Source organism: Protopterus annectens, chromosome 13.part0 (genome assembly GCF_019279795.1).
Source record: "Protopterus annectens isolate FY-2018-M chromosome 13.part0, PAN1.0, whole genome shotgun sequence".
Lineage (NCBI taxonomy): Eukaryota > Metazoa > Chordata > Ceratodontiformes > Protopteridae > Protopterus > Protopterus annectens.
The window spans coordinates 901,709,949-901,734,971 of NC_056747.1; the positions used below are offsets into that span (position 1 = coordinate 901,709,949).

General features: G+C 42.8%; 1 protein-coding gene across 1 annotated transcript in view; it reads left to right on the top strand.

Moving 5' to 3' along the window:
- Window positions 1-25,023, top strand: part of LOC122787760 (breast cancer type 1 susceptibility protein homolog) — a gene marked incomplete in the record, with an annotated part of 959,769 nt that overhangs the window by 709,397 nt on the left and 225,349 nt on the right. Inside the window, 1 exon segment of the mRNA XM_044054657.1 lies at window positions 12,559-12,642. Coding sequence (XP_043910592.1) covers window positions 12,559-12,642 — 84 coding nt within the window.

Here is a 25,023-nt window from a genome sequence, read left to right on the forward strand (position 1 = left end):
TGAGCAATTGTTTGTAGCATATGCTACAGGATCACAGGGTAAGGCTATTTCAAAGCAGACCATTTCAAAGTGGATAGGACACTATCCGGTTCTGCTACACACAGCATGGGAAACCTGTACCTAGTAATATTAGGCCACATTCCACCAGGGCAACAGCCACTTCAACCGCCTACCTTAGAGGAGTACCTACCAAAGATATCTTGGAAGCTGCAACTTGGAGTTCAGTGTACACCTTTACCAAGCATTATCACTTGCCCCTTTATTCTAGATCTAGAGCTGGCTTTGCCACTGCAGTGCTGCAGGGCCTCTTAGCCACCCCAAATCCTCTATAGAACCAGCCACCCTAACTCAGCTTTGGGATTCAACCCAAGTGTAATGACTGCAGCAGTGAAACACGATGAACATAGTACAGTTTTGTACCTACCATAAATGTAGATGTTCGAGTGTTTTCACTGCTGCAGTCCTGGTTACCCACCCGCCATCCCCTCTTTCTTAGCTGGGACTAATCTATAACTTTCTACCCTATACTACCTATGTGGTGTATTTGCTGGTAACTGAAGGTTTTGTTTTACCTTGTTGTATGTTTTATTAGCAATATGTATTGCCTACCTATTTGGGGGCACCTGACATCTGGGGCAAGAAACACTGAAGAAAATGGTGTCTGCTACATCTTGTATACCCCTGGCGCACTGACGTCAGGGAAGAAGCGACAGCAACTGACACCGGACCAAGACTTTTGAACTCTGGCCGACTGCGGGACCGCCTGATGGCAGGATAACCCAAGTGTAATGACTGCAGCAGTGAAGACACACTAACATCTACATTTATGGTGGGTACAAAACTGTACTTTGTTAGTCTCTTTTTCACCTAATCGTAAAGATCAGGCGGTATCAAAAGTGACAATAGCAAAGTGAATTACTAGTGCCTTTATTTGAGAAAAATGGTTTGAAATTGCCTGGTCCTCCAAATGTCCATTCAACAAGATCCATTGTTGTGTCAGCGGCTTTTTCATCTAGGATTCCTATTAATGATATTTGTGCTGCAGCCACCTGGCTTAAGTCTCATACCTTCGTGGCTCATAAGTTAGATATGGCGTCCAGGAGCAGAACATCCTTTAGGTCTTCTGTGCTCCGGCATATCCTTCCTTGAGACCACCCAAGAAATCATGTAGCTGGGGCTCTGACCCATCAGTGAAGCAGAATGAGGAGGACAACATGAGATTTATTAGTTATGGACTTAGCATAACTTGGTATCTGTGTTGTGTAATTCTCACTCTGCTTCATCTTCCCGCCAACCATCTCCCTCCGAAAGACTTTGGTTCTAGAGAATCTGGAACAGCCTTTGTTAGAACCTATGTCTCAGGTTGAGCTCTTGGTTCCTTTTTTTTCTCTATTCTCTTTATAGGGGCAGCAAACTCGATCTGAGGATGTTGGCTAGGGGCGGAGAATTATGGGTAAGGGATGAGTTCGAGCCTGGAAGCTGAAGTCTGTGGAAGGCGGCCGAGTTGGATCCAAGGATCAGGTCCGTAACCCATCAGTGAAGCAGAATGAGAAGAGGACAACACAGATACCAAGTTGTGGTAAGTTTCAATGTAAAAGTTTAATATGAACCACACCAACACATAAATGCTTTCATAAATATCACTGCGTTTTCATCCGTGATATACAGACTTCATCAGATGCAAACAATCAACATTACACAACTTATATACTCCCCCTCATTACCCTATTAAGACAATAAAATAGTGCTTTCTTGAAGCCTCTTATGAGAAAAAATATCCACTAAGGAATACGTGTGTAAAAAAAGTTTTCACAAATACATTCATAATATGCATTAAAATTGTCTAAAAATAATATAAAAATTTCCACCTATTAAAAAAAACACTTAAATGTATTTAAAAAAATATTTATTGGCAAGATAAATATATCTAAATTGTGTTTAAAAAGATATTATTTGAGCTTTGTTTTGTGAATGAAACTTTCAAAGTGGTGAAATACTAATACAAGGGCTCCCTCTTACGTGTTGGAGTGGTTCTTATTAAACTTTTGCATTGAAGCTGTGTATTGATTTTTTTTTTTTTTTTTTACCCTTCCTGGGTGCTTTTCTGGGTTTTGTTACTAGTAGTTTTTGGTACCTTGGTTTCAGTTCATTTTCAAAGTCGTGGTAAGTACATAACTAATAAATTCCACTAGCGTGGTTTGTTTTTTGTTTGTTTTGGGCTTGCTTCTAGTAGGTACAGCAGCCTGTGTACAGCCATTTGCGTGGTTGTTCAGGGTCTCTGTGAACAATTCTGCATAGGTTGCTGTGAACTGTGGGTTAACAGAGGCACTGAATTTTGAAAAAAACATTGCTTAATAGACTGTAGTTTGCTTCGGAATACTTCCTAACTTTTTCACGGTTTGCTTGGGTCGCTGGTTCCCTTTTTATTTCAAAAGTGACAGCTTTGTGATCTGACGTGACACTGGGGGAAAGGGGGATGGAGCTTTCTCCCATATTGGTCAGTACCAAGTCCAGTATGTTTGAACTCCTTGTAGATGTGCACACTATCTGGTCAAGGGTATTTGTGTTAATAAAGTCTAGGAATCGTTGTGCCTGCAGGTATTAGGCAGTGTACGTTTCCCAGTCTGTGGGGTTGGGGGGCATTTAGTTTAGTGGCGAGTGTCTTCAGTAGGTTTAGGTACGAGCTGTGGGATTCTAGGGACAGATGGTGACCTATAGCTTGCTAGCACATGGAATTGGACTTTGTGATTGTTTGCATGTGGTTAAATTCCAGTGCATCATCCTGTTTAACTAAAGTAGAGTTAAGCTTGTTGCCAGTATAGACCTGAGACTCCTTCCATATTTTGTCCCTGTCTGTGTAGCTTGTCATCAAAATGTGTGCAAGGCACTGAAGCCTTGCACTACTGGAGTACTTTCTGTGGTTTTAAACCATGTCTTGCTAATGACACATGTCTGTGTCCTCCTGAGTGAGGAAAGGTTGTAGGGTGTGGAGTTTCTTCTTTAGTCACGTAGCATTGAGAAGCAATACCTTTAAATTTCTTTGGGGTTTATTTGCAACGTCAGTAGCTTTGTCAATTTGGCTTTGCCTAAAAAAGGCTCTAAGGGGTAAATAACATTTATCTAGTGTTCACAAACCTAGGGGAGATGAATGCAGACCATCCTTTGCAAAGCAACGTCATTTGTGAACCATATCCTCCCTTGCTGCCAAATACTGAATCCTCCCTTGAAAGACTCCAGATACTAAACCAAATATTGAAGTTAACCATCTTTTGTTAGTACAGTGGCATCATCCTTGGTAAACTTAGAATGTTACTCAATGGAAGATGCATATACCTGCCTGAGACATGCATTGAAAGAGATCAACTATGTCTCTCTTCATAAAGTCCAGGGAAGTAAGTCTTAATCATTAACATCCAAATGGACTGTGATAGAATCATACCGGTACCTGAAGTGTAGTGACTTGAGTGCATGCATAACTTTGCAAATCTTGGCTCCAGATGAGCAACTAAACATTATCTTCTCCTTGTTCAACCTGGTGAGTGGGGCAGCTGTGCGCCCTACAATGGAGTCCCCTATGACAAGAGTCCTGGGTAATATGTCGGCTTGTCATATGGGTTTTTTTCTTGGGGCTGCAATGTGTGTAGGTGTATGCATGGTGTTTGGTGTTGCTTTTGGTGAGTGCTTTAGACATTGTTTAGGATAGGCATTGCCAGTTATAGGCTTAGGGTATATTTGAGGTTTGGAAAGATTGCTTTTTAGTCCGCCAGCATAGAGTGGTTTATTTGTGTGTCTGTTACTGACAACCTTCTTTGTGAGATTTTTACCTCCACTGAAACTGTATGTGCAGCTCTCTCTTACTGTGTTTGTTTCTTTAAGGATTAAATTGTTGTCTGTGAACATGAGACAATTACTGCATTGTCTCAGGGTTTGTCCATATCTACCAAGTTGGCTATAGAGATGTTTGGAAATTGCATATACATGATGTCCAGTCCTGTATTTGTGTGGGCTACAGTAGTTTGTGGATTGGGTTGTACAGACGTCTCCTTAGGTGGTCTCTGGAGATTGGCACTAACTAGGTTAGACCTTTAGAATTATTTAAAGGCAAAATCAACAAATATAAACAGTTAACTGACCTGCAAACAATAAAGTAAAGCTGTTGTGTGCCAAGGATGGAGCAGGATTAACTCTGGACTCCCCTCAGTGTGTTTTGAAGGTACTAAGCTGATGGGAGGTCTTGGAAAATGAGCAGGAGACAAATTGTAGTAAGGGAGGTTACTCAACTGCAGTGCTAGTTTGTTGGGTAGGCATTTAGTATTGTGTGTGTTGGTTTTGTGTGTGTGTATATGTATATATATATATATATATATATATATATATATATATATGTATGTATATATATATGTATATATAAAATATACACACACACACACCTGTACAGTGGATATAAAAAAATGGATACACTCCTGTTAAAATGCCAGGTTTTTGTGATAGAAAAAAATGAGACCACTATAAATGATTTCAAAACTTTTCCTACCTTTAATGTGAACCTATAACCTGTACAGTTCAATTAACAAACAAAATATTTGTTAGGGGAAAAAATATAAAAAATAAAAAGCATACAATAAGCTGGTTGCATAAATGTGCATAGCCTTAAACTAATACTTTGTTGAAGCACCTTTTGATTTAATTGCAGCATTCAGTTTTCTTGGGTAGTAGTCTTATCAGCATGGCACATCTTGACTTGGCAATATTTGCCTACTCTTCCTTGCAAAAGTGCTCCAAATCCGTCAGATTGCGAGGGCATCTCTTGTGCACAGCCCTCTTCAGGTCACCCCACAGATTTTCTATTGGATTTAAGTCTGGGCTTTGGCAAGGCCATTCTAAAACTTTAATTTTCTTCTGGTGAAGCCATTCTTTTGTTGATTTGGATGTATGCTTGGTGTCATTGTCGTGTTAAAAGGTGAAATTCTTCTTCATCTTCAGCTTTCTAGCAAGTGTCTGAAGGTTTTAGGCCAAAAGTGACTGGTATTTGGAACTGTACGTAATTCCCTCCACCTTGACTAAAGCCCCATTTCCAGCTGAAGAAAAGCAACCCCAAAGCATGATAATACCACCACCATGCTTCACCGTGGGGATGGTATTCTTTTGGTGTTGCGAAGTTTTGTTTTTGCGCCAAACATACCTTTTGGAATTCTGGCCAAAAAGTTCAACCTTGGTCTCATCAGACCATAACACATTTTCTCACATGCTTTTGAGAGACTTGATGTATTGTTTTGCAAATTTTAGCCAGGCCTGGATATTTTTCTGTGTAAGAAAAGGCTTCCGTCTTGCAAACCGCATATTCCAGGCATATGGAGAATACAGGAGATTGTTGTCACATGTAGTACACAACCAGTACTTGCCAGAAATTCCTGCAGCTCCTTCAGTGTTGCCGTAGGTCTCTTGGCAGCCTCCCTGATCAGTTTTCGTCTTGTCTTAACTTCAATTTTGGAGGGACATCCAGTTCTTTGCAACGTCACCATTGTCCCATATTTTCTCCACGTTTTGATTATTGGTTTCACTGTATTCCATGGTATATCCAATGCTATGGAAATCTTTTTGTACCCTTCTCCTGATACCTTTCAACAGGGATACCTTTCAACAGTGAGATCCCTTTGATGCTTTGTAAGCTCTCTGTAAACCATGGCTTTTGCTGTAGCAGGCATCTGAATAAATGTCAGGAAAATCCTATTAGGACAGCTGTACTTTATTTTGGGTTAATCAGAGTCTCTAATTGATGACAGGTATCTACCCAAGAAGACTGAATGTTGTAATTAAATCAAAAGGTGCTTCAACAAAGTATTAGTTTAAGGGTGTGCACAGTTATGCAACTAGCTTATTGTGCGTTTTTTATATTTTTCCCCTAACAAATTTGTTTGGCTTTCAGTTGGATTGTACAGGTTAAAGGTCATATTAAAGGTGGGAAAAGTTTTGAAATGATTTATTGTGGTCTCATTTTTTTATATCACAAAAACCTGGCATTTTAACGGGGGGTGTACACTTTTTATATGCACTGTATGTGTGTGTGTGTGTGTGTGTATATATATATATATATATATATATATATATATATATATATATATATATATATATATATATATATATATATATATATATGTGTGTGTGTATATATATGTGTGTATATATATATATATATATATATATATATAGAGAGAGAGAGAGAGAGTGTGTGTATATATGTATATATATATATCTATAGAGCGAGAGAGAGTGTGTGTGTATATATATATATATATATATATATATATATATATATATATAATCAATCTTCTAGGCACAGCAAACTTTAACCACAAACTGAATAATCACAGAGGTTAAGATAACTTCTGGCACCAAAATGCCCATTTAAACCAGCCGATGAAAAAGCTAATAAAAAAATATATGTTAAAATTCAAATCAACGTCATCCAATTAAGACTACGAACCACTTCAAATATATACATGTATGTATGTATGTATATATATATATATATATATATATATATATATATATATATATATATATGTTCATAGGTAGGTACTAGGCTATCTGCCAGAGGGCATTTATAAAGCCTAGCCAGAGTGTCGGCTTTCACCGCCCCATTGATTAATTAACTGATCCTCAGTCAAGCAGAGCCAATGAAGTGATCCCAGGGGTGTATTTTCTGTTACCCATCCACTCGTCAAGGTTTCGCTTGAAAAGTGTTAATGAGGGGCTCTGCCTGATGTAATTTGGAATTTTGTTCCAAAGCATGGGGAGACTGTGTGACAGGAATCTATCCCTCCAGCATGTTCTATTTATTGTTGTGGTGAGGTTTAGCTCACTAGAGCGCATGGCTTGCAGTGACTTGGATCTCTTTAGGTGGAACATGTCCATCAATTCTGAGTTGGACATGGCTTTGTAAGTCAGGCAGCGATCACCTATGAGTAAGCAATATGCCACTGAGTACAGCAGGAGTTTTTTCAGTCGGGCTGCATAGGACATATGTTTGAGGCCAGTAATCCTCTTGGTGAGGTACTTTTGTAGTCTTTCCAGCTGTTGGAAGTGTCTTGTGAAGTACATCCCAAATGGGACATTGTACTCTATGATGGGTCTAATGAGAGGGGCACTATAACCTCTTTATTTCTAGATGCGAACCCTTTAGTAATTAGATGGGCCACATAGAAGGATTTCCTAATTACTTTGGCAATATGATTGTCAAAGGAGAGATTACTGTCTACCTGGGTCCCCCAGATCTCTTATTACCTCTTCTGTATTAAGGGGACTGCCACCTATGTGGTAATTTGTGGGTGGTTTTTTTTCCCAAATGGGAGGACTATGCATTTTTTGGCATTTAGCTTGAGGTCATGACTTTGACACCAGGTGTCCATCTCAGTAAGGCCCTTTTGGAGGATGTCTGTGTCAGCCAGAGAGTCAGTTATGGCTCCCAGTTTGCAGTCATTGGCAAACTTGGTTAGCCATAGTCCTCCTGTGTTTGCCTGTACTTCTAAGAAGTATATGCCGAATAGCAGGGGTCCCAGGACCGAGCCTTGCGGGACACCACTTGTGACTGGTTTAGAGTCGGACCTGGAGCCCGCTATTCTTACCGTGTGAGTTCTGTTTGTAAGCTAGTTGGCAACCCATCTCATGACGTAGGGGTTTATGTTCAGGCTGGTGAGTTTTTCTGTAATACCCGAGTGGGGAATGGCGTCGAAAGCCTTGGGCGAGGTCAAGGTAGGCTGTGTGAACCACCTTTCCCTCGTCTATGGCCTTGGTGACTGTCTTGAAGTCAACCAGGTTTAGTAGGCATGATCTGCCCTTAACAAAACCGAACTGGGTCGGGTCAAGTGTTTAGAGGTTCCCAATGTTTTTGCTAATGGGTTCCATGATGATGCGCTCCATAGCCTTGCAGACAAGGCTAGTCAGGCTTATGGGCGATAGTTACCAGGGTCAGTTGTGACCCCTCCTTTGTGGAGAGGAATAACCGTTGCTGTGAGCCATTCTATGGGCAAGTAGCCTGTGGAGAGGCTGAGGTTGAACAGTGTGTTTAGTTGGGGGGTTAGTTTGTTCTGTAGTTCGTGCAAGACGCAGCCTGGGACACCATCTGGTCCCATTGACGCTGTGTTTTTGGCTTTTGAAAGGGCATTTTTCACCTGTGCGTCTGTGATTTATGGGAAATTACACTTTTCCGGTATTGTTGTGGAAAGAGGGGGGTGAAGTTTGCACTGAATCTATCTGCCAGGATGTTGGCAATATTAGTAGGTTCAGTATATTTTGTGCTATTTTGCACTAGTTCAGTGCATATCTGCGAGTTGCCACTTAGATTCTTAACATAGCTAAAGAAGGCTTTGTGGTTATCTTTTGAATCCTTGGCTATTTTTCTTTTGAAGTTAGCCTTGGATGATTTCATGAGGGACCTTAGTTTCTTACTGATACTGATCAGAGATGTCTTTTCTTCTTGGGATTTGCTTTTTTTCTGAACTAGTTTCCTCCTCTTATGGTATAGCCTGTTTATTGCAGGGGTCCACCAAACTGGTTTCCTTCTCTTAGAGGAGTGAGTCTCTGTTTTGCTAGGGATGGCACACGATCCATGCATCCTTGTAGGTGCTCAGAGTACATTTGTAAAGGTTTCTGCATCTTGGGCAGCGTTGTCCTTTAGCATGGGGGCTGTGAAACGTCCCACCTCTGTCTTAAGTAAGGTGAAGTTTGCTTTAGAAAAGTTTTTTTACTGTGGTTTCCTTAGTAGGGGGAGGTGGTGGGGCGTGGACATCCAGAGTGATTAGTTTATCGTCTGATCTAATCAGTGACAGGTTGACCTCCGGTGTGGAGCACCTGTCACCGATGTTGGTGATGACCAGGTCCAGTAGTTTTCACCTCTGGTAGGGGAGTTTACCAGCTGATCCAGTGCATTTGAGTTGATGAATTTGTACTCAAGTAGTTTTCCCAGTGAATGGTAGGGTAATTGAAATCGCCCAATATCAGGGTGTTCGGTAGGACCTTCATGTTTTCCGGTGTCTCCAGAAAGGTGGAGTGGTGATCCTGGGTCATGGAGGGTGATCTGTAGCAGGCCACAATTTGCATTGCAGATTTTCCCGATGTTAGTTACACATGGATGATCTCAGAGGTATCATGCTGTGCCACTAACCAGGAAGTGTAGGTATCCTTGATGAATATGGATACACCCCCTCATTTTGTGTTTCGGTCTGTGTTCTGTGGCTGAAATGTGTGGTATGAGTTGTAGCCCGGTAGTGCTGGGGTGCTCTCTGGAGCCTTTCAGTTACTGCACAGATGTCAGACATTCTCCATACTGAGGAGTGCTTCGAGCGCGTGCATTTTGAGATTTAAAAACTGGCGTTGAGTAGCATAACCCTCAGTTTTTTGTTAATTGTGCTGTTTATGGAGGTGGATTTGACTTTGGAGCCTTGCCTGAAAAAGGCACTATGGGGACAGCAAGAGCCTTGGCCAGTATTCGAAAGCCTAGGGGTGACAGGTGCAAGCTGTCTCTTGCGAAGCAACGCGGATTGTTGAGCATGTCGTCCCAGGTTGACAGATACTGAATCCCATTTGACACCAGAAGCTTAGCCAGTTGTTGAAACTGATCATTTTTTCTTTATACCGATCATTCTTAGTGAGGGCAGAATGCTGCTCAGGGTCAGGGTCATACCAGCCTGGGCTGCATGATCAAAGAGCTCTTCCTTGTCTCTTTTCATGTAGTCCAGGGAGGTACATCTCAGGTCATTCACATCAACATGAACAATGACTGAGTCATATTTATACTTGTTCTGGAGTGACCCGACTGCTTGTGTTATGTGGCGGATTCTGGCTCCTGACAGGCAGCTAACAAGTAACCTTCTGCTTGTCCAGCCTAGTGAGTGGGACGTCAGTGTGCCTGACTATAGAGTCACTTATTACTAGTGTGTTAGGTATGTTTTTTCGCCTTAAGGGCTGTGATTGTGCGGCACACTGATTTTGTGTTTTATGTGTTGTCTGGTTTGTGATGGGAAGTGCAGGTTTTTTGGGTGTCTACTTTGGAGGTCTCTGATGCATTTGCAGGTTTTTATTTAGAGCCTCCGAGTATGATTTTATGTATTTGTGTATTTTTTTGCCAGTGCTGTTTTAGTAGGTCTGTGTACGGCTGGAGGTGTGGTGCAGGTGTTAACCTTCTCCTCTTAACTGTCTGTTCCAGTCTTGGCTGGAGACAGCTTAGCTTCCAGTTTGGCTGTATAACTGCATCTCTCGCATATGTTAGTGTTTTGTGGTAGGAGGAAAGGGTTGTCTGTGTACATGAGGCAGTTGTAACATTGCCCCAGGATAACCAGATTCACCAGCTGGACTGGAGAGTGCACCTGAAGTTGCCCTTTGGTCATGCCTGAGTAGTAGGGTGAGCTGCTTAGTCGCTTGGTTGGTGAGGGGTGAATAAAGAGCCTTGCCCTGCTTGGGCAATCAGTGTCAGTGTATATTAGTGCTTGTTATTAGGTCTGAGCAAGTGCTGGGCTGTAAGATGCTTTTTGAGTGCTTAGGTTGAGAGTTAGACTAGTTTCAAGGGAAAAACTGAAGAGGAGACTTAGTGGAGCCGGGAATAATTTAACCGGTGCGCAAAACCGTGCAAACACGGTTTTTATAGTAGGGAAATGAAAGAGATAAAAATTAGCCCAAAATGGCCAATAAACTACTAACTTCTGGGCTGGAACCACTCCTCCTGGGACAGATAGTGCTCAAAGCTCCCCTCTTTCACAGGTGAACAGGGAAACTTCCTTTCATCCAAGTAAGGTATGGGCAACTCAAAAACTAGTATCACAGCCTTGAATTCAGCACTAGCCTGAAAACTGAACTGTACTAGCTTAGAAAGGTGGGAAACAAATAATTTTATATATATTTTTATAATTAGATATAGATATATATATATATATATATATATATATATATATATATATATATATATATATATATATATATATATATATATATATATATATATATATATATATATATATAGATATATATATATATATATATATATATATATATATATATATATATATATATATATATATATATATATATATATATATATATATATATATATATATTTATATATATATATAGATATATATATATATATATATATATATATATATATATATATATATATATATATATATATATATTTTTTTTTTTTTTTTGTTTTAGAATATCTTTTAAGTGGTTCGTAGTCTTAATTGGATGACATGGATTTGGGTTTTAACATGTGTTTTTATAAGTTTTTTCGTTGGCTGGTTTAAATGGTCATTTGGCACAATTAAGTATTTTAACCTTGCATTTTAAACAGTATGCATTTTCTGAAGAAGTTCCAAACAAAATAAAAAGGGATGAAAGCGCTAATTGTAGTTCATGATTCCTCAGTTTGTGGTTAAAGTTTGCTGAGCCTACCATTTTTTTAACAAGTGGTTTTAGCATCCTGTTATGTTTTTTTTTTTTTTTTGTGTGGTTTTATTCTATATTAGATTGCCATAAGGGGCAGAAGCCCGAGACAGCCTTTTAAAATCACAACAAAAGAAAGGTGAGAGGGTTGAGGAAATTCAAGTAGGAACCCTAATCCCGTGGTTAGAATTTCAGGAACCTTTAGCTTAATGTCTCAGTGGGGGTGGGGCAGATTCAAAAAAAGGGGGGGAAACAGTAGCAAGATAAACAAAAAAAAAACAGTACTGCGACTTTAAGCAGGTATATACAGTTATAAAAAGTACTGAAGCACAAATCCTGGAGCAGAATTCGCAATACTGCCATTACTGCAATCCTACAACTATTGGATATATTTGCTGTTTCAGCTTTCATGATGCATTGTTTTCTTAGAAATTCTTTCTAAAGCATTTGTTATGTCAGGGCTTTGAGCAGGTTGGGATAGGCAGTAAAAATAGACAAGAGCCTTTCACACAATTGTCTACCTTCTATTTGAAATATCAGGTTTCAGATACTTATTAAATATAGTCCTTGCTAGAGTATGCTTATTCTCTAAATTTACGCAAACAGAAGTTTCATTTAACTAAAAGCCATTTATTACCTTAAACCTGATTTAGCATCTTTTTCATCAGTTCCTTTCACATTATAGGCTCTCAAAGTTATGAATTTACAATTGCCAGTTTTTATTTCTGTCATGTGAACTTGTTGGAGGCCATTCAATTAGAGACTGTGTATGTTGTTTGGTACTCTGAAAATGTATTTTTTTGCTTGTATTTATGAACCTGATATAATATCATAATGAATTTATTTTAATACGTAGCTTAAACTTTGATTTGGTTAAAAAAGTGAGACAGTCGTGCTGACCTCTAGGTATTTTTGGAGATAAAGATTCTGTATTATAGATGCAAAATTTAATTTGTAAGAAGTGGCTAATAAACAGTGTAATATTTTAAATATATGCAGTGCTTTGTGCTATAAAAAAATTAATGTACCATGCTTTTTTTCTCAGTTGTGATGATTTCTGGTCTACTAGCAATCTTTTTTGATTTTTTTTTCTTATTTATTTTGTTTTGCTTCCTAAAGTGCAACTTTGAAGTGAGAGGAGATATCGTCAATGGAAGAAACCATGGGGGCCCAAGAAGGGCAAGAGAAATTGCAGATGGGGAGGTATTTATAAATGCACATTAGCACTGTTACTTCGGTATGACTTGATACCAGTTAGTCTGTAATTCCATGAATTTTGCTTTTCCTCTTTTATTATCCGGGTAGATCCAAACCAGATAAACCTTCTAGGCACAATTGCCTTTTTTATTGCTGACCCAGGAGTATTCTCCAACTAAATGACATGCTCAGACTTGCACAGTTTGCAACTAGATAGAACTACAGGATGAAGACTGAACAGCTCCATAAGTGCTTAACTGTGTTTTGTGATATCCATTTAAATGTGATGAAAATGATAGTTTTGCTTTTACTAAACAGAAACTATTTTACGTCTCCAATTAGAATAAAACTCCGGATGTACACAGTTGCTGAGAGGCATCTGGAAGGGTTGTTTATTTTGAGGATTGTGGGTACAAAATATTCATAAGATAAGCAGGATTATGAGCAAGCAGGTTGTAAGTCTTTTGTCTAGGTTTGGAAATCAGACGTACTTGGGGGGGGGGGGCATGAGATTATCTGCCATGCTGTGGCTGTCATCCAGATTCCTAACAATAAGAGTACAACCACTGACATTACCAGTTCTGATTTCCCAGTGAAGTGAACTGGTCACTTGTGTCGCATACATGGAGCTCACTAAATGATATTGTTGCTTTTTTTTTTAAGATTACCAGCAAATGTTCTTATGGGAGACAGATTCCTCCTAAAGACTATATTTGCAATATATTTTGGTTTAAAAGAAAGCCATGATTTTGATGTTTATTAATACAGTGACTTTCAGCAAGGAGACTTTCAAGGTGAGAGAGAAATCTAGAGGCTTTATTGAGCAACTTAAGTTCCTAACCTTAGCAGAGGGGGGCATCTTCATCTACTCTATCTCTGTAGGGGAATAGTCTGAGAAACATAAACCTTCTTTATCTCTCTCTTCAGAAAATTTAGTGAATAAGTTGTCACATTATAGTATACATCATACTTTTTATAATATGTTTTAAGACTGCAGGACATACTCATGTAGTTTGTTGTATTTGAATAAGTTTATTGAGGTATTTTTTTAGTAAGGTGTACTTTCTTTTAATTTCAGCGCTTTTGGCACCAACAAGTTTATTTAAATGTTAAAAGTCGTTTGAATGTTGTTCTGATGAAGCTCGCTTTGTTGCGAATGAAAGCGCTTAACCAGTTGGACTATTTCACAACAAACCTTTATATCATTTTATGTACTTGAGGAGATTTTACTTGTATATGTAGTGGCTCGCATCATTTGGAGTTTGGCGTTTCATGACACTGAGGACTAAGCATTCTTCATTTGGTATTATCTCTTCAGGAAATAGAAAAGACAGAGGGAATCTCCCAAATAGTGCAAAATGCAAATAAAGATGGACAAATCTAAAACAGGTTTCCAGTGATGGTGTTAGTGACACCAGAGACAGATACCCATTGTCTTGGAGACCTGGAGTTGTCCCACTCAGACAGTCCAATGGAGATCAGGAGGTTTGCACTGTAACTTCCAATGGGCGGAGCCTAAGCCTTTTGACAGAATCATATTATGTCCTCATATTTCAAACAAATGTTCATATCTCTGGAACCATAAGGGTTATGAAATAAGTGTAAATGGCAAACCGTTCAACACAAACTATTTAATAGTGGTGGTATTCTTTAGGTTCTAGGTCTTAAACTGAATTTTATAAGTCACAGTAACTATTACATCTGTAATATTTTGTAGACAACCTACAATATCTCAGCAACTACTTAAGTTACACACATACTGTCAGCAGCATTGCATTAATCTAGCTGAGAGCTTTTATATGAGGCTAAGGAGTTCTGTCTGTGTTACTTGGTTGTTGAGATATTTGGAAAAATGTGAAAATTATATCTATATAAATTAATATAATAAAAACAATAGATCTGAAGTAGTTGACTTCATTTGATCCTCAGTCTGTGAGTTACGGATCCGTAACTTATCCGACTTGGCTGCATATCCAGCATCTGATCTGAGCTCAAGGCTCCTCCCCTTACCCATAATGCCCCTGTCTCCTTCCGCCCTTCAGATCTCATTTGTTGCTGAAAAGTAAGTATCGTGGTCTGAGCTCATAGCTAGTCGTTTTGGGGTAAGTGAGTGGATTTTACTCTCTTGCTACTTTCTTTAGCTATTTCTTCCTATCTTTACCGTCTCACTCCCCTCACGCAGTCAGTGTAAAAAAAAAAAAAAAAAAACTTCTTTCCCTTTCTTTCTGATCTTTTGTATAATTTGAGTGGGTGTGTGTAAGAGTTCTGGGCCCTAAGAAAGGTTTCAGAAAGTGCACAGAGTGTGGCCATGAGCTCTCTCCAGCTGATGGCCACACTCAGTGAATGGTGTGTCTGGGGGCGGCCCATCTACTAACCTCCTGATGTTCTTTTTTTGTTTCACTGTTGCAGTCATTACATTTGGGTTATCTGCCTGCAGGTAGCCCTCAGCCAGCCTGAATATCAAAGTCTTGGATTCCTGCGTCGGATGCTGTCTCTTCTTACATGACGTCAGGTCGTCAGGGGTATAAAACATGCAGCCAATGCCATTACATCAGTCTTTCTTGCCGCGCAGTGCCCGAAGCAGAAGCAGTTCGCAGGTGCCGGTCGGCCGACTCCTGAAATTTTCGTTTTCGAGTTTCAGAACCAAAGTCTTCAAAAAAGCTAAGTACCCTGTTGTGGATCCTTTTGCTTGCTCTTAACCGATGTCAGTAAAAGTTAACAATTGTCTTACCTGTGGAAAGCAAATACCTCATAAAGATTTTCATTCGTACTGCATTCCTTGCTTAGGCCCAGACCACGACGTCCCTCGCTGTCGGTTTTGTGCCTTATTCAACCCCCGAAATATTCGTCGGTCTACTTTTGCAGCAAATTATTTTGGTACTCTGTATATCTATCCAGAAATGGCTTCAGTAAGCCATCCGACTACCGATATTCTGAAAAAACGTAAGGATAAAGACAAAGACAGACTGCATAGGCCCAAAACTGCCGACGGCGCTTCCATTAAGCTAGTCGCCAGTTCCGCCAGTACTCAGTGAGGCACATTCGCAGACCCCTGATACCCACTACTTCAGATTCGCAGGCCTCTACTGAGACCCATTCGGAGTCCAGTATGCCGCTGTTTACTTCTTCGACTATTGAACCTGAGGGTGTCTCTACCTTGGATGGGTCCGGAGCCACTGTGCAGGCACCGGCTTTTGAGGGTGTATTCAGGCCTACAGATTTGCATTTCAAACAGATACCATCTTCTTCATCAAGGCCTAAAACTCGACCCACGCCTAGAAAACCGATGTCCAAACCACATGGTCAGGCCCCTATGCCTAAAAACAAATAAGTATGGCTGAAGACCTTATTTCGCTAATCAGGGGAAGCCAGCCTTCCCCCTCTGAGACCTAGAACTGATTTTCCTTCTGATTCTTCTGATCAGGATTCTGAAATTTCTGTTTCTTCTGATTACCAGGATTTGCCCTTATCTACCTATGAGGATTCTGATGCAGAGGATTCCATTCTCTCTGCTTCCTCTCCAGAAGATTTTTCTTTTGGTGAAACCTTGCACACTCTTGAGAAGCATTTCCACTGGGAAAGCCAGCATTACTCTGACAACAGAAAGAGGCTTAGGGAATTCTCACTTCTCCCTCAACATAGGCCTTTAGCTATCCCTCCTGTTCTGGACATTGTAGATGATGCCTTCTTTGAATCTAGCCTGGCCCCAGACACTGTACATTTTACCAGCTCCCAGAAAACCTGACCCGGTATTACAGAGTACCTGACTCTCACAAGTTCCTCTTCAAGAATTCTACTGTGGATCCAGAGACCATTTCCCAAGGACCAAAAGGCATTAAGGCTACTGCTGCCAAAAACCCTACCCCCTCTGATAGAGATTCCAGGGCCTTGGAGAGATGGGGTAAGAAGGTATACACTTCTGCTACTTTGGCCATTAGGGCCTTAAATTGCCAGTTTCATATGTTAAAGTATCAGCAGCATATTATGGGACTACTTAAACAGAAAATTATGGTGATTCCTGGCTGTGCTGAACATAAAGAATTACAGGATTTAATGCATTCTGCTGAACAAGTTGGTAAACATACTTTGCAATCTGGTTTTGACTCTTTAGAAGCATCTTGCAGGACTGCTGTCACTGGGTCTGTACTTAGAAGGCATGCTTAGCTTAAGGAGCAAAACTTGCCGGATCATGTTAAAGCTAAACTACTGGATGCTCCCTTAAACCAAGACCGCCTTTTTGGCAACAAAGCAGAAGAAGTCCTTAAAAGGATGGAGGAAAAAGCTAAACCTATGCAAATTGTTAAAGATTTCCTGCAAGTACAGCCTCCCAAATTTAGTAGGCATTGGCCTTCTACTAATTGGACCTTTCCAGTCTCTTCCAGGCCTTCTCAGCCCAAAACCAGGAACAGCAGACCACCTAGGCTACAGTCTCAAGGTACTCACAGACCTAAGCAGTGAGGGGCTCCCACTTCCAAAGCTGAAAGTAGTAAGACACCCCCTATGGAAAAATGTCACAATGACTTAACGTTAACCCTTCCAAGCCCTGCTCAGCTGCCTGCTCCCAGAGGGGGAAAGATCGCCCTACATGCGAAAAACTGGGAACTCATTACCCAGGACAAATGGGTTTTAAATATAGTTTTCCAAGGATATAGATTCCACTTCCACACCTTACCAACCCCAAACGGTTGGCCAGACCTACCCCCAAATCAGTGGGCAGAGGCTCAACAGCAGGTTCTCTCTCTTCTAAGTATCAGGGCTATTCAACCTGTCCTCGCAGAAGAAAGGGGACAAGGTTTTTACTCGAGACTTTTCCTGGTACCTAGAAAAGACAGCTCCTGGCGTCCTATCCTGGACCTCTCTATTCTAAACTTTTTGGTAATCCCATAATTCAAAATGCTAACACTTAAACAGCTGCTTCCTATGCTAGGCAAAGATGCCTGGTTGGCAACCATAGACTTAAAGGAAGCTTACCTGCACATTCCAGTAAGGGAATCTTGCAGGAAATGCCTACAATTCAGAGCAGGCTCCATGCACTATCAGTTCTCTGTACTTCCCTTTGGCTTATCTACTGCACCCAGGGTATTCACCAAGTGTCTAGCCCCAGTCATTGCATTTTGCAGGCAGGGAAATATTCACATATACCCTTACCTGGATGTTTGTCTGATTCAGGCAGAAAGCCAGGACATGTTATTAAAACATCTGGCATTTGTAAAGAAACTTCTAACCTCGCTGGGGTACACCGTAAACAAAAAGAAATCTCATCTGGTACCCTGCCAACAGATTGTATTCCTGGGAGCAAGCTTGAACACAACTTCCCAGATGGCTTACCTCACGCCAGAGAAACAAGTTTATTTGACCGCCTACTTCAAACTACTGACTACAAAGACCCAGCTATCTGCAAGGAAAATCCTGCAAGCCCTGGGGTTCATGGCCTCTTGCATTCTACTAATTCCATATACAAGACTGCATATGAGGAAACTACAATGGTATCTAAAAAGCCTATGTTGTCAACATTCTCAGGACCTGGAATCAGTGATTCCTATCATTCCTTGTATAAAGACAGAGTTCCTTTGGTGGGCAGAGGCCTGCCACCTCAACAAGGGGATCCCTTTCAATCTACCCCCTGCCGCACAAACACTGACTACAGACTCATCAGACTATGCATGGGGGGATCACTTGCTAGGGCGGTGCATTCAGGGCAAATGGAACCCAAGTCAGATGCACCTGCATATCAACCAAAAAGAAATGTTAGCTGTACAGAATTCCTTGACAGCCCTCAAAGACCACATCCTTCCAGGACAGTTATTGGTAAAGACAGACAATACCACAGTTATGTGGTACATAAGCAGGGGGGAACCCACTCGTATCCCCACTGCAGACTAGCCATGGCTCTGTGGAACACAGCCTTGAGATACCAAGTGCACCTACAAGCTCAATTCCTGCCAGGCAAGCTAAATTCACTGGCAGACGACCTAAGCAGAAATCTCATGGACCCACACGAATGGAAACTGGAACCAAAAATATTCAACCTCTTGAGGAACAAATGGGGGACTCCAGAGATAGACCTGTTTGCCTCCCCTCAGAACTACCAATTGGACAAATTCTGCACAAGGACGCCCCACAGTCAAGTTTGGAAAGTGGAGTCCCTGTCCTTTACCCGGGAAAGCTTCTCGGTTTATGCCTTCCCCCTCTGCCTCTCCTCTCGAAAGGTTCTGCTAAAGGTCAGACAGTACAAACCAAGGGCAATACTGATTGCACCAGACTGACCTTGCCAGCACTGATGTACCCCCTCTTGTGCAGTATGATACTGCTGGATCCATGGCACCTACCTCAGACACCTTCCCTGCTGTCCCAGCAGGCAGGCCGTATTCTGAACCGTCAGCTTCAAACCCTGAACCTTGCAGCCTGGCTAATTCCTTGAGCTCTCCAATAGCATCCCTCAGTAAGCAGGTGCTAGATGTCATTCTGGACACAAGGAGGCCTAGTACTAGAAAATCCTATGCTGAAAAGTGGAAAAGATACTGTTCCTGGAGCCAGACTCAGGGTTGGGCACTACGGTGCCCAGCTTACCTCATATTCTTCAGTACTTAACAGAAATGCTCCACAAGGGCCTATCCTTCTCGTCAATTAAAATTCATGCCTCTGCCATTTCAGCACATTATAATACTAAACCACCCCTCTTCTCTCACCCCCTGTTAAAGCAATTCCTCAGAGGGGCTAAAAATTTAAGACCCCCCAGATGAGCCTCTACTCCAGCCTGGGACCTTAACTTTATATTGGAAAAGCTCACTTTCCCTCCATTTGAACCAGCTGCAACTGCAGAGTTGAAATTTCTTTCTTGGAAAACAGCCTTCCTTCTAGCCATCATTTCGGTAAGAAGAGTGTCTGAATTACAGGCACTCATGGCAGTGGAGCCCTTCATCATCTTCCATGCAGACAGGGTTTCCCTCAGGACCAATCCTTCCTTTATATGCTCAAGGTGGTGTCTAGTGTGGCCCTAAATCAGTCCATTTATTTGCCTACCTTCTTCCCGAATCCACAAAACAAAGGAGAAAGAATGCTGCACTCTTTGGACATGCACAGACTACTTAGATTTTATTTGGACAGGACTAAGACTCTCAGAAAATCTGAACAGCTGTTAGTTGGCTTTGCCGCAGGGGCAGAGGGGAAGGCCATTTCAAAGCAAACCATTTCAAAATGGATAGCCTATTGCATTCATTTCTGCTATAAGCACCATGGAAAACCTGCCCCACAGGGGTAAGATCACATTCCACCAGGGCTGCATCTACCTCTACAGCTTTTCTCAGAGGAGTCCCTACCAGGGACATCCTAGAAGCTGCTACCTGGAGCACTGTACATGCCTTCACCAATCGTTACCACATGCCTATTTTTTCTAAATCCAGAGCTGGTTTTGCCACTGCAGTTTTGCAGGGCTTAATAGCTGGCCCTAATACTCTCTAACTTCCTCCTCTCTTCCTTAGCTTTGGGAATCAACCCAAATGTAATGACTGCAACACTGAAACATGAAGAACATTGTACATTTGTGTACACTTACCATAAATGTAGATGTTCGAGTGTATTCACTGTTGCAGTCCTAGTTACCCTCCTTCCAGCCCCCTGACTTCTATTGGCTCTAACTATCCTCCTTGTTTTAAGCTTTCTGGTGTATTTGCTTTTTGTTGGAGGTGTAACATAACATATATTTGCTTCCCATTGTGGGGGCACCTGAGATTTGGGGCAAGAAAAACTGATGTAATGGCGTCGGCTGCATGTTTTATACCCCTGACAACCTGACGTCATGGAAGAAGAGACACCATCCGATGCAGGAATCTAAGACTTTGATATTCAGGCCGGCTGAGGGCTACTTGCAGGCAGATAACCCAAATGTAATGACTGCAACAGTGAATACACTTGAAAATCTACATTTATGGTAAGTGTACACAACTGTACTTTCTATCTGTGCCGGGTTTAATCCCAGGGCACTGAAGGACAGGAGGGATAAACTCATCCTAAAGGGACTACTTCCCTCTTCGGTGACTCTATCCCCTGCACAAGGTGCAGCGTCAAATTCTACCTCTTCCACGGTCTCTGGGACTCAAACTCCTGCTATGAGGTCTGGGGAAGGGGAGAAGTTTAAGAAGGACAAACCAAGGAAGCAATCTCCTGACTGCTTGACTCCTGCTGGCCCTCCACTGAAAGTTAGGCCAGATACCAGACCAGGATCTACCCGGCTCCATTTTCCCAGGTTCTCCCCCGAGCCAGAGGAATCTCTGATCCGGTCACCCATGCAGGCTTCCTGTCACCAGCACTCCGGACCTGTGTAGGTAGTGTCATCCTCCTGCTCCACCCAGAGCCTCAGTGAAGTGGAAATGGACAAGATGATGCAGAAGTTTATCCGCACCCAGATTCAGAGGGGATTCTTGCCCTGCCCCCTCTATCTTCGGAGCAGGGAGCTCACAGTCTTTCTTTACCCCACTGATTCCTTCTCCGAGCCAGCCTTTGGTTGCGGAACCTCTGGATCTGAGGACCCTCAAGGTCTAGGGGTCTGTGCCGATGACTGTACCTTGTACTGCTACGCCGACAAGCTCTTGGAGCCGTAGATTCGGCATCTGAGCCAAGCATGTCAGATCGCAGTCTTCCCGTCTGCATCTCGGCTGACTCCCCCGTCAAGTCAGAGGGGAACGGCTCCTACTGGCCTTTCTGAGGGCATCCATTCTCCTTCGGCCTTTGATATGGTGGAAAGGGTTCTCTCAATTTCGACGAGACCCTTGACCATCTCGTTCTCTGACTCCACCCCGACTCCCTCTGTTTTGGGTACGGTCCCAACTATCCTGCCATTTCAGGGATATCCTCCCACCGTTTTGCCTTAAGAAGCTCCTGCTTGGGAGCAGCAGGACTTTGCGGAGACCTTATCAGAGATTTCCACTGAGGAGATCCCTCGCAAACACACGTGCAAGAGGAGGCACTTAGACTCCCCACTGGAGTAACTCACTGAAGACACCGATTTGGAGGAAGGGGAAGGTCACCCCCATGAGGATGTCTCCTTTGGAGACATCATGGAACTCCCCCATCAGAGAATGGGGGTGGTCTGCCTAAAAACTGAGCTCAGATGAATCTGTGTTCCTCGAGGTATTCGGCACAGGCCAGTCTATTTCTTGGGTGTCCCATCCCACAGATCCCTTAGTGGACCTTTTAACATCTCGAGTGTGGAAGGAACCGGACATGGAGGAGCCCATCCCAAAGCACCCGGATAAACCCTTTAGTCCCCCTTCAGATAGGACGTACTTGTACAAAGGGTCCCTAGTTGATGCTATGGTGGTGGCAGCTGCCACTAATAAAGAGCTCACTCAGGGGAGCTTTTCGGTCCATCATCCTGACCGAGGGTCAAGGGTGATGGATTGATTCGGGAAGTGGGTCTACGCTTCAGCCACCTTCTCAGTAAGGGTGCTGAATTACATGGCACATGTGATTCGGCTGAAGCAAGACCTAGTTAAGGAGATCACAGTCGACCCCTGAGTCCATGTCAGCGGGAGACCAGAAGACGTTTTCTGTTCATATGGCCAGTCTGAAGTCAGTTACTAACACCTCCATGCGTCTCCTCTCTCATGCTACTGAGGGAGCCTCTAGGGCAGGTGATACAGGCGTTACCATCAGGCGACACACCTGGCTCCGACTTTCAGTTCTTGGAACCCTTCAAGGCATCGTTCATCAGTGCCCTGTATGATGGTTCCACCCTGTTTGGGAAGTTGGTATGCGAGATTTTGTTCCAGAGTGAGAAAGATGAGAAGACACTGTCTGCCGTCGTGGTCCGCTTCTCCCCCCCTCAAAGATCCTTTTCTAGGAATCAACGAGGGGCTAAGAAGATGTGGTTCTGGAATTCTCGGGTGTTTTCCTGGGACACTCAGAACTCACCATCCCCTAGAGGCAGAGGGGGTTTTGATACACTACCCTAGAGGCAGAGGGGGTCCGAGAAATTACGGGTCTCAAGAACTGTTCTCGGACAGACCAGCACAGCAGCCCTGAAGGGCTGCCCAACTGCTCTTCTCTGGAGACAGTCGGGGGGGCCGGTTATCACTACATCCAACAGAATGGGAGTCCATAACAGATTCTTTGGGTGTTGCAGATCATATCCAGAAGCTATTCAATCCCGTTCCTCGAACCGGCCCTACCACCGAAACACCTTGCAGACGTTCCACCCGTGTAGAGGGAGGAAGCAGCAGTAGAAATAGAAAAGCTGCTAAGAAAACGAGTCATCCAACCTGTCCCCATCGACCAATCTGAATCAGGCATTTATTCCAGGTTCTTTTTAGTGCCAAAGAAAATGGGGAACCCAAGACTCATTTTGTATCTATCCACTTTGAACCTGTCAGTGGCCAAAGCAAAATTCTGGGTGGTCACACTTAAATCCATCCTGCCCTTTCTGCAGGCGAATGACTGGATGTGTTCGATCAACCTCCAAGATGCATACTATCATATCAGGATGAACAGGTGCTCTCGGACGTTCCCCCGCTTCTGGCCAGGAGCCATTCATTACCAGTTATGAGCCCTCCCCTTTGGTCTCACCACAACCCCCTGGGTGTTCACCAAAGTGATGGCTGTAGTAGCGGCTCACCGGAGGCTTCAGGGTATTCAGGTTTTCCCTTACCTGGACGACTGGCTCCTCGCTGCCCCTTCCAAGCATCAACTTTGCCAACCAGGGACTATTTCCTTCTACTAACACATAGGTTGGGCATCACCATCAATCTCAGCAAGTCATCTTTGGTCCCAGTTCAGACCTTAGACTTTATTGGGGCTCGATTAGACACTATTCAGACAAAAGTTTTCCTTATTCCAGACAGGATACACAGCCTGAAGCTACATGTTCTTTGTATTTCAAGTCCAATTTCCGACAGCAGAAGCAGTTCTGCAGGCATTGGGGTCTATGACGGCCACTATCAGTTTGCTACCTTTAGCCCGCTTTTACATGTGGATTCTTCAGTGGACTCTTGCCATTCAATGGTCCTTGTTAGATGTGCCATTCTCATCCTGTTCGAATCTCCTCGAGTGTGCAGGGGCTCTCTTCAGTGGTGGACTCATTCCCCGGACATGGTCCGAGGATGTCCCTTTCTCCAGTCATTCCCCAAGGCCACAGTGATTATGGATGCCTCCCAGCTAGAGTGGGGGGAGCACTGCTCAAGAAGGACAATTCAAAGCACGTGGTCCCCATCTGAGACCAGTTTGCATATCAATGCCCTGGAGATGAGGGCGGTGCTTTTCATATTGCAGGCTCTACATGCCTATCTTCCCCAGGACGATTGCTATCCAGACAGACAGCGGGTTGATGGTCTGGTACATCAACAAACAGGGAGGAACCAGATATTTACCCTCTTTGTTGCAAAGCCATGAGAGTGTGGGAATGGGCGCTCTCCACCGGCTGTTTTCTGGTGGCATTTCACATTCTGGGATGGTCCAACATTCTAGCAGACAGGCTCAACAGATCGGTCCTAATGCCTGATGAGTGATTTCTGAAACCTTCAGTGGCAGAACAGATCTTTCAAAAGTGGGGTCGCCTTGCTGCGATCTATTCACATCTCCTTTCAACGTGAAATGCAGCAAGTTCTTCGCTCTGAACACCCTTCAGGAGGGAAGCCCCCAGAGACGCACTGATTCATGCTTGGCCTCCCAGTCTCCTGTATGCATATCCTTCTCCGCCCTTGATGCCAAAATTTCTTCAGAAAGCTCGCAGGCTAGGGAGCTTCGTGATCTTCATTGCCCCATTGTGGCCTTGCCACGTCTGGTTTCCCTCTCTATGGTCTCTTCTAGTAGCTCCACCTTGGATGTTGGAATCCAGTTCCTTATCTCATTTCTCATCCCTCTGGGATTCCCCATCCAGACCTGAGCAGTCTGAAGCTCACAGCTTGTCTACTCCAGTTCCCATGATTATTAGGACTCCTGGCTTATCTTCTCCTGTAAAAAGCATTCTGGTGGTGGCTTGTAAGACTTCCACCAGGGGGGTCTACTGTACCAAGTGGAAACGTTTTTCTATATGGGCTTTGAAGCGTGCATTGGATCCCTTTACCGCTCCTGTTTCTGTGGTGTTGGAATTCTTAGCGGGGATTTTTCAACAAGGTGCCAGTTCATCCACAGTCAGAGTCCACCTGGCAGCAATTTCTAATTTTCATGTGGGGAAAATGACTTTGTTGGCTTCTTCCAAGCTTTGCAAGGCCTTCCTTAAGGATACCTTCCTTCTAAGACTCCCGGTGAAGGATCCTACACTTCTGTGGGGACCTTACTTTGGTGCTTCAGGCTTTAGTCTCGCCCCCTTTTGAACCTGCAGCTTCGGTAGATTTGCAATTTCTGTCCTGGAAGACTGCCTTTTTAGTTGCCATTACTTCTGCTAGGAGAGTA